Raw genomic sequence first — 10,593 nt, 5'->3', positions numbered from 1 at the left:
GTGTATATGTATATATTATGTCAAAAAACTCTCAAAAAATGTCATTTTTTTTGTCCAAAAAAGTCATAAAAAAGTCATAGTATACCATGTACAAAAAGAATCATAAAAATAGTCATAGTTTTGTTTATTGTATNATAAGGTGTGTATATGTATATATTATGTCAAAAAACTCTCAAAAAATGTCATTTTTTATGTCCAAAAAAGTCATAAAAAAGTCATAGTATACCATGTACAAAAAGAATCATAAAAATAGTCATAGTTTTGTATATTGAACTAACATCATAAAAATGTCCGAAATAACACCATAAACAGTATCATAGTTTAATGTTGAAAAAAATCATCATAACAAAACATTGTATAATATGTAGAGAAAATGTCGTAAACAGTATCGTACTTACATACAGTATAAAAAGTGTCATAGTATAGTGCTTTGGAAAAAGGATGAAAAATTAAAATGTGATAGTATAGAGTGTTAAAAAAACCTCATAAAAAGTGTGTAAAAAGTAGTGATGTATATCAAACTAAACATAACTGAAAAATGTCATAGTATAGTGTGTTGAAAAAACATGAAAAAATGTCAGAATATTTTGAAGAAGAAAACATACAAATGTGTCATAGTATAGTATGTTGAAAAATCATGAAAACTGTCATAGTGTCATGTGTCGAAAAAACATCATTTAAGTGTCATTGTCTAGTATGTCAAAAAAATGTCATATTTTAGTATGTCAAAAAAAGGCATAAATAGCGCCATAGTATCGCATGTGGAAAAAAAACGTCATAAAAAGTGTCATATGTCGAAAAAACATCATGAAGTATCATTGTATAATATGTTGAAAAGAATGTAAAAAAAATGTCATATCATAGTATATCAAAAAAAAATTATCAATAAAATGTCGTTGTATAGTATGTCCGAAAAAACATAGTAAAAAGTGTCATAGTATAGTATGTTGAAAAAGTCAGAAAGTGTCAAAGTAAAGTGTGTTGAAAAAAACCTCATTAAAATTGTCATAGTTTAGTATGTCACAAGAATGGGGGGGGTGTCATTCAAGGGACATTGTAGTATATCTACATCACTAAAAATACAGTGTATTACATCAAAATAAAATCATAAAAGATGTCATAGAATGTTTTGGAGAAAAAATATCCTAAAAAGTGTCATAGTATAGTATGTAGAAAAAAAGTACAAAAATATCATAGTAAACAATATTGAAAGTTATATAGTATGTTGAAAAAATATCGTAAAAATGTCATAGGATTGTTAAAACTGCGTCTTAAAATTTGTCACGAGACACTATGTCAAACAAAAATAAAAAAAGTCACTGTATAGTTTGTAGAAAAAAATAAAAAAATATCAGAGTAGAGCAAACCATCATATACTATGTAATACAAAGTAGCATAAAAACGTCATACAATAATGTCATCTAAAATGCATTCAAAATAGTACAAGTATATTATGTCGCATAAAAAGTCAAGGTATAATATGTTGTCTAAAATGGCATAAAACAGTTAAATATAGTATGACGTCCAAAATGTAATGAAAAAATGAGTCATACTATAGTATTGCATCCAAAATACCATACAAATGTCATACTATACTATGTCTTTCAAAATGCCATTAAAAAATCATGTTATGTCGTTCAAAATGGTATTAAAAATTCATATATATTGGGTCATAGGGCCTAAAAAAAATCCAAAATACAATAAGAAAGTCAAAGTATAGTATGTCTTCCAAAATGGCATGAAAATAATAATCGTCCAAGATGGCATTAAAAAGTCGAAATGTTTAAAATGGCATAAAAAAGTTGTACTATAGTATGGCTTCCAAAATGGCCTAAAAAATTCATACTATAATATGTCGTCCAAAAGGGCATAAAAAAGATCACACCGTAGTATGATGTCCAATATCAGTATAGTCAGTATAGTTTGTCAAAAAAATGCCATTAGGGACTTCCATTGTATAGTATATCAAATATAACACCATAAAAAGTGTCATACTGTATTATGTCAAAAAATGTCAAAAAAAATGTTGTCTGAAACTGCATTATAAAGCCATAATACTGTGTGTCATCAAAAATAGCACGCAGGAGTCATAGTACAGTATGTACAGTAAAATGGCATCAAAAAAGTAATACTATAGTATGCCTTCCAAAATGGCATAAAATTGCAAAAGCATGAATTGAGAAATAAAATTGCATAAAAAAGAAATACTAGTGTCTGTCGTCCAAAATGGCATAATTAAAGTCATTGTATAGTATGTCGTCCAAAATGGAATCAAAAATCATACTATAGTATGTCACCCAAAGTAGTTTAAAAAAGTCATAGTATAGTATGTTGCCCAAAATAGCAATGTTTTACTACAGTATGTTGGAAACTACTAGTATGTGGAAAAGAATGTCAAAAAAAATGTCATAGTAACATCATGATAACTGCATAGTATAGTATGTCAATAAAACATCATAGAAAATATCCTTGCATAGTTTGTCAAAAAATTGTCATCAATAATGTCATATTATAATATTTCAAAAAATATAGTAAAGCATGTAAAAAAAACATCATAAAAAACATCATAGTGTAGTATGTAAAGAAAAAAATTAAAATATATATTATAGTATGTTGAAAAGAAGTTCATAATTAATATCATAGTATAGCATGTAATAAAACAGAAAATTTTATTGTGTAGCATGTAAATAAAACCTCAGAAAAAATGTCATAGTATGGTATGTGGGCAAAAAGGTTATGAAAGAGATGTCATAGTATACTATGTCAAAATACAACATAAATGTCATGATGTAGTATTTTTGAAGAAGGTAATGGAAAAAAATGACAGTATAATGTCAAAAAAACATAATTAAAAATTTCATAGTATAGTATGTCAAAAATAAAAATATTTGCCAAAATGTCAAAAAAAAAATTCATTGTATAGTATGTCTAAAACTGTCATAGTATGGAATTAAAAAAAAACATGAATGTGTCATCACAGTATTTCCAAAAAAGACATTAAAAAATCTCATAATATAGTGTGTTGGAAATCATGAAAAAGGTCATATTATAGCATGTTAAAACATGTAGTTTGTCAAAACAAACATAGTATGTTGATAAAAAAAAAAAAAAAAATGTTATAGTATCGTTTTTCCATTAAAACATCATAGAATATGCCAAAGTATAGTATGTCGAAAAAGATATGTATGATGAAATAACATAAAAAATTATTTTGAAAATTTTTAGTCTTGGAAAAAATGCCGTATAAAATGTCAAAAAGATTGACAAAAATGTCCGAGTATAGTATTTTGAAAAAACGTAACAAAATAAATGTAATAGTATGGTATGTCAAAAAAACGTCAATAAATGTTGTAGTACAGTATATCAGTAAAATAGAAATATCATAGTATAGTTTGTTGAAAAAACCTAATTAAAAATGGCATAGTACAGTATGTCAAAAAAGGATATGAAAAGAATCTTGGCATAGTATGTCAAAAAATAAGACAAAAAATGTCAGTATAGTACATTATAAAAGAATATGGAAAAATGTCACAGTACAGTATGTTGAAAAAAGATTATGAAAAAAATGTCATAGTATATAGTATGTCAAAAAATGTCACAGCATAGTATAACAAAAAAACGCCAATATAAATGTCATGTGAAGTATGTGACTAAAAGGTCACAAAAAATGTCATAGTATGGTATGTTGAAAAAATGTCTATTACAGTATATCAAAAACATCATAAAAAAATGTTATAGTACAGTATGTTGGAAAAATATAACGGAAAAAATCTCGTGCAGTATGTCAAAAAATTTCATCAATAATGTCACAGTATAGGATGTCAGAAAAACATGATAAAAAGTGACAGAGTATAGCAGTTGAGTTGAATTAATAACCAAAGATAAAGGAGTATGTAGGTTTAACAAATAATATCCACTGATATATCATTGTCTGTTATTTTATTTTTCAGATGCTCAAATATTGATGTCATAACTGTCTTCAAAAACCTAAATTTTATGATTTTATACATTCCAAGAAGAGGTTTTTCCCGGCCTTCTCCTTTTTGTATGGGACAGATGTAGGAGTTGATGTGTGTTTTCTTGTTTTATCAATTTTGCCTATATAATACAAATTTAAGAAAACATTGTGGAAGAATACAAATCAAGTATCGGTCAGTATTCACAGTTATTATTATGTTGATAATCAGGGCGGGACAACAGGTCCTTGTGACTGGAACGCATAATGATCCTGTCTGTTCAACGAGAAGTAATAGGATGCAAATAGAAACTTTGAAAAACATTTTAATATGATTTTAAATAAGCATGAGCAGATGTGAAGAGTGAAATGCATAAGAAATGATGAGATGTTTTCCAAGTAGACTGAAGGTGCTACTTTATTTTCAGGTGGCCTGTGAGACCATGCTGAGCGGACCTGACCTGCTCACTAACCTCAGGGACACTGCAGGTAAACTATTACCTATTAACCGTTCATGTCCCTGATGGATAACTGAACCTAAAATGTAATATGTAAGAACAAAACTGGAAAAGAGTGCTGCTATTCTGGGGAAAAAAAAAACAAATCACTGCACATTCTGTATTCCTCACTTGTACTACCGTCTCTTAATCACTGTGTGGAAGTTTGGGGTAGCACTTACAAAAGCAACTTCCAACCAATATGCATACTTAATTATTTATTTTTATTTTTATTTTTTAAATCAGTCAGGATGACAGATTTGGGATATCGGGAGAACACGAACACACTGTTTTGATGCATTGATTTTCATAAATCTGTTGGAATTTAAAACTACAATATTCATGTTTAGAGCAAGAAATAATTCAGTTTTGTGTGGGGATATAATGTAAGAAGAGATTTTAATTTTTAAAAACAGTGTGTTCGCACAACTAAAAAGTCTTTCTATATCAGTGTTTGGGGTGGACTTATGATATGGGTTTGGTGATGGGTTGAAACAGCATGACTAGAAATCAGTTTTTAAAAAAAACTATATTATAGTAATAGTATAGTAATATATTTTTGGCAGTTATATGGATGAGGAAATGTTGTGTTAGGGGAGTTTCTATGTATTCTGTAACACTTGGGGTTATTTTGATTGTAAATAAACCTGGGATAAATATTTACTTAACTGGGTGGTAAGTATACTGGGGATGGATGTTTGTACACTAGTTGTAAATAAATTTGGGTATTTGTTGGAATGATATACGAGTTAAATGGAAAAAAAAGCGATAAAGGGAAAGGGATATATACATTTTTCTTCTACCTACTCCCTTTTGGACACAATGTTTTTGTAATATATGTTTTAATTTTGGTTCAAAGTAAGGTCATTCATTAATTGAAAATCCTGTCACTGTTTCAGACTGGATTGTTTCATATGTGAGGGTAGAGTTTGGATGTAAGCTCCTCAGTTGGCCATCAGGTGTACTTCCTGTCAGCAGACACTAGAGGGTAGCAGTCAGCTCCATATTGCCCATTTAGCAATAAACGCACCTGCAAATGCTTCTGCTCTGAGTCACTAACAATAGTTCTAAAAAATATGTCCTCACAGCCAGAACTTTGTACATGCTGGTTTGTTTTTTAACTGTGGGAAGCTGGTGTGCTCTGCCTGTGCTCTTCCCGTCTGACTGGGAATTATTTTAATATTAGTTGCTGTGTCAGTCTGTGTGTCGTCTAGCTCGAGATCAGAGTTCTTTTTGGGAAGGAATCCAGAATCTCTCTGACCCCTAAAAAGAAATAAGCTCATAATGGAAGTGACTAGAATAAAAGTATTTCATTTAGCTTTTTAAACTTGATATTTTAAAGTATCTACCTGGATCTCCATCACAGCCAAAAGTCATATGAAAACCTCTATGTCAAGACATTTTAATAACCTCCACTGAGGTGTGTGACTGCTGTCAGTGGTTTGATGGTACACATCTCCTCCTGCAGGGATTGTGTACAACGCTACGCAGATGCTGACCTGTTTTGACCTGTACAGTCTGTATTTGGAGTGTGCTGACCCTACTGGCTGTGGACTGGGCTTCGACAGTATGGCCTGGGACTATCAGGTACCCCCAACCACCAACTACGAACAGCACAGTGAACAGTCTTTTGTAATCTGATCAAAATGCCGGTGCAGAAGGTTGCTGAAGATTCTCAGTCATCCGGGTCATGGTAATTCTAGGCGCTATATCGTAAGCAACGGGACTTGCTTGAATTTTTCGAAGACGTTTCACCTCTCATCCAAGACTCTTCGTCAGTTCTAACTGTTAGACCTGGAGAAGGCTCTTGGATGACAGGTGAGCAAGTCGGTATAGAAACATTTCAAGTTGGTTTCAGTCAACTCGTTATAGTTAGGAGTGATTACAGATGTACTTGGTGCAGGGATGGATGCACTGGGTTGTGATAAAATAAATATTGCCCCACCTATATCTATAGATAGCAGGCTGCATTTAGTCTTAGTTCAAACTGAACATTTTCCACACACACTGCTCATGGTGTCAAATATCAGGCCACATATGTCAAATTTGAGAACCACCTTAGAAGGTAGATTTATTGGTCATTTTTTAAACAAAGTTTAAAAAACAAAATTACAGTTATCCTTGATCCTGCTGCGTCTTTGAAGTTGAGGGCCGAGTTGCTGCTGACGGCATCGTTCAGTTCCTGCAGTGCATTTGTTGAACTTGCATTAGAGTCCCTTGTCCAAATGGCCCCCACAAGGTCAGTCCATCCTGTGCAGCAGCTTGATCCGGGATGTCAGGTGTTAATCATGACTCTGTGAAGATGTGTGCAGAGCAGTCCAAGATCTCCCGTTGCTGTGTGAGCCAAAATCACATCTCATCCACTTCCTGCTCAGAGTCAGGCGAGCCTCACCATGATACCGACTCTTCTCCCTCTTTTTGTCCAGCACTTTCAGTTGCGTTTCTCCCCTCCGGTCTGACGGGTTTGTTGCCGTATGCCATCAGTGTGGACCCTTTCGCGGTCTGCTGCATTGAGTCCAAGCCCCACACAATTTTTCCTGATGCTGAAAGTGCCACTCCATCGAAGAAAAGTCGTGTGTCAGCAGAAAGGGCCATGGTGTTGAAAAACTGTTGCTGAATGAGCCTTAATCACATCTCATCCGCTTTAAGTCTCCCTTTTAAATAGGAAACAAAAAACCTCCAATATCCATATAGGAACTAGTTTCCTTGTAACTTGATGTTTGAGATGAAACATTTGTAACAGAAGTTGAACTAAAGTCGACGTATCATTTACAATTCTCCATTAGAGTAGACAATACACTCTGAGTTGTGGTATGTATATTAAGTGTCTGTTTTTGTAATAATGTTAATATACAGATTATTTTGACTTTTTATTTTTGATGGACAGTTTCGTTAATAATTTGAAGATGTATGGGATATTTCTAACACTCCCCTGCTTCTATTGTGGTTGCAGGCATGCACAGAGATCAATCTGTGCTATGAGAGCAACAATGTGACGGACATGTTTCCTCCCATGGCCTTCACTGAGAGAGACCGCGAGCTTTACTGCTCCAAACGCTGGGCTGTGGTTCCACGACCAGACTGGCTCAAAACCCAGTTCTGGGGAGACGGTGAGCATTTCATACTGACACACCGCACTGAAATATCATTACATCTAGTAGAGGTGGGGACCCAAGTGGTCTGAGTTCAGTTCATTTCAGAGGGGTCTGAGTGTCTGTGGAGTGTTCACAAATGTGCAGAAATTGGTGAGTTGTTGATGTAAGTCCACCTGGAATGCTGGAACAGACCAAGTGTGAAAACACCCTAAATTAGAAGCACTAGGAGAAGCCAAAGACGAGTACTTTTCTCATAGATTATCTGTCTCATGTACTACTGTGTGGACATAGAATCTTCAGTAAAAATGCACCAGCTGTAGCTTTAAGTGCAGTGGACCTTTGAGCCCACAAAAAAAACACAAGTGAAGAACAGTTTTAGCTCATGGAGGCATTTGGGATTAGTTGTTGAAAGTCGTAGAAAATGAAGTCCTGGAATTTAATCTTGGTGGACAGATACACTGACTATGACCTGTACCATGGCAGTAATGAACAGGTGGCATGAATGCTGTTTGTAATTGGAATTTTCTATTTTGGAATTTAGCTTGGTTCTTTAATTTGAAATTTTTTTTTTAAAAAATTGGCATGTAATTTTAGTGTTTATTTTGTCCTGTGTCCATTCACTAACATGGAGGGGCGGGCCTTAGGACTTGTACTGCAGTCAGACACCAGTGGGCGATCGAGATTGAATAACTTCACTTTGGGGGAGCTGTCATGTGTCCATCTTTACATACAGTCTGTGGTACCGTTCAGTTACCCAGAGCACCACATTCTGGGAGTGTGAGAGATTGCTCTTGGCTCTGTCTGTTCGGCGCTCTGCCGCTCCGTCTTCCCAGAGTGCATGTTTAATGGACTACACTGTTCATTAATTCATGTAGCGATGGAACGCTCTGTTTCTTCAAATAACAATTCTCTCATTTGAATGTAGAGTGTCAGATTAAATTTATGAATGCACCCACTGTATCTGCACCATTTTTTTTCTAATGAGCTCTCCCCTTGTGTTCAGCTCTCTCCACAGCCAGCAACATTATTTTCTCCAATGGAGATCTGGACCCATGGGCAAATGGAGGGGTAAGAGATTATTTTAACTTAGCACACTTGAGTGAATTGTGAAGTCACCGCTCTTGCCTAATCAGGTCTGTGCTGTTTAGGTGCGCAAGTCACTGAGTTCATCATTGATAGCTGTCAACATTTCTGGAGGAGCCCATCATCTGGATCTGAGGTACAGCAAGCGGCCGGCCCCTAAAGATGCATCCTTGAATTTTTTTTTAACATCAAAATCTAATGTATCTTTTGTTTTTCTGCAGGGGATCTAATGATGCTGATCCAGAGTCAGTGATCAGTGCCAGGAAGACAGAAGCAGACCTCATCGCACAGTGGGTGAAGATGGAGCAGACAAAATTACGACAGCGTCTTTAAAGCACCGGTACGGTGTGTGTCAGGACTGGAGTTCAGCAGGTTCACTTTAAAGTTGTACATTAAATACTGGAGTCAGTCCACCTGTATGTCCCAGCTCTGCTCTGCATACCAGAGGGTTTCAGTTTGTATAAATATGTAGCATCACACTCTATAGAAGAGCCAACATTGAGTGAATTTAGAAGAATAGTACATCATTGAAAATAGGTCTTTTTTAAGTGAAGTTGTATGAAGTATTTATCCACATTCAGTGTATTCCCTTTAGTGCATGGTGGTCAACATGCACACAGTTTGGAGAAGCAGACAGAGGTGCTGAAACAGAAGCTCAGTAATGTACTGCAGTTTCTAAATTTGCCACTTAAAAAAATCAAAATCATTCTGGTGGAAGCTGTACTTTCACAGCTTAATTTTCTTTGAGAAAGCCTTTTCTTTTGGCACTACTTTTTTTTCAGCTGTGAAACTTTAGTATTCCTACGCATTAACACAGCTGCATTGTGCACAGTAATATGCCACTGGTCACTTTTGGGTTAAACTTTCTGCAGTTTATGGAAGATCACAAAAGGCAGCTCAGTGTGGAGATTCCTTTATGAACTAGAGTATAGAAAAGAAGAACCTTTGCAGAGGGAGACCAAATGAACTGAAAGAGAGATGTGTAGGAATACAGAACTTCTGTGGTTGAGAAAATGTAGCGACAAAGTAGAGGGCTGACCATCAGGTAAAATGGTGAGTCTTCTTAACCCTTAGATGCATAGGTGGGTCAAAAATGACCCGGTGAGGTTGTTTTCTTGCAATACCTTTGTAATTAAAAGTTGTTATCATTTCATATTCCAGCTATTTTTCAAAAAACATGTTAGTGATATCATCCCATTTAAATTTTTTACTTACCTTACTAGGAAAATTGTAGTTTTTGTATTACTAACCCAAGCTTCCATAGGTGGCTCAGAAATGACCCACATTCATTTCCTATTGAATTTCATGGAAATTCCATGAAATTCTTATCAACTGTGACTGTCAGGAATATATATTTTGTGGACCACAAGGAGTATATCATAAGTGTCACCCCTGAAAAGTAGGATTTTACACAGCAAGATCTGATACATGTAAATATTATCTTTTTTTTTACCTCAGAAATGTGTGTGTGCGTGTCATTCATGACTACTGTGTGAAAGAGTGTGTTATAATTATGTATCAACAAATTAGTCTACTTTATAGTTAGCTAACACTAGCTAAGTAACTAAGCTAGCTAACGTAAGTGTATGTACTGTGTGTGTGTGTGTGTGTGTGTGTGTGTGTGTGTGTTTTATTCATGACTATTGTGTGAGAGTATGTTTCTTATCACCTAACATCAAATTTGCCTATTTTATAGTTTGCGAACATAGCAAGCTAACCAAGCATGCATATATTGCTTGTGTGTGCGCTCATGCATGTGTGCATTTATTTATATAGACACACACTGATCAATAGGTTTGCTTGTCATTCAAAACATTCTCATCTTTTTATGTTTCCTCATCCAAGGTTTCATGGCTGCTAGGTTTACAGCTGAAATGGTCCTACAGATGCTGGATGAAGAGGCAGTTACTTACCTGTTAAAAATGCTTAAAAAGTAAAAAATAAAAATATTTCACAAATGAAA

At 34.4% G+C, this 10,593-nt stretch overlaps 1 protein-coding gene across 1 annotated transcript in view; it reads left to right on the top strand.

Moving 5' to 3' along the window:
• Positions 1-10,593, top strand: part of LOC121944093 (dipeptidyl peptidase 2-like) — a 25,234-nt gene extending 14,641 nt beyond the window's left edge. Inside the window, exons 5-10 of the mRNA XM_042487766.1 lie at positions 4,359-4,444; positions 5,921-6,039; positions 7,406-7,562; positions 8,551-8,615; positions 8,696-8,766; positions 8,852-10,593. Coding sequence (XP_042343700.1) covers positions 4,359-4,444; positions 5,921-6,039; positions 7,406-7,562; positions 8,551-8,615; positions 8,696-8,766; positions 8,852-8,963 — 610 coding nt within the window. The 3' untranslated portion in view covers positions 8,964-10,593. The remainder of the gene's footprint in view (positions 1-4,358; positions 4,445-5,920; positions 6,040-7,405; positions 7,563-8,550; positions 8,616-8,695; positions 8,767-8,851) is intronic.

This window comes from Plectropomus leopardus, chromosome 6 (assembly GCF_008729295.1).
Source record: "Plectropomus leopardus isolate mb chromosome 6, YSFRI_Pleo_2.0, whole genome shotgun sequence".
Classification (NCBI taxonomy): Eukaryota; Metazoa; Chordata; class Actinopteri; order Perciformes; family Serranidae; genus Plectropomus; species Plectropomus leopardus.
The sequence above is the reverse complement of the archived record's forward strand: the minus strand, read 5'-3'. Positions and strand labels throughout refer to the sequence as shown.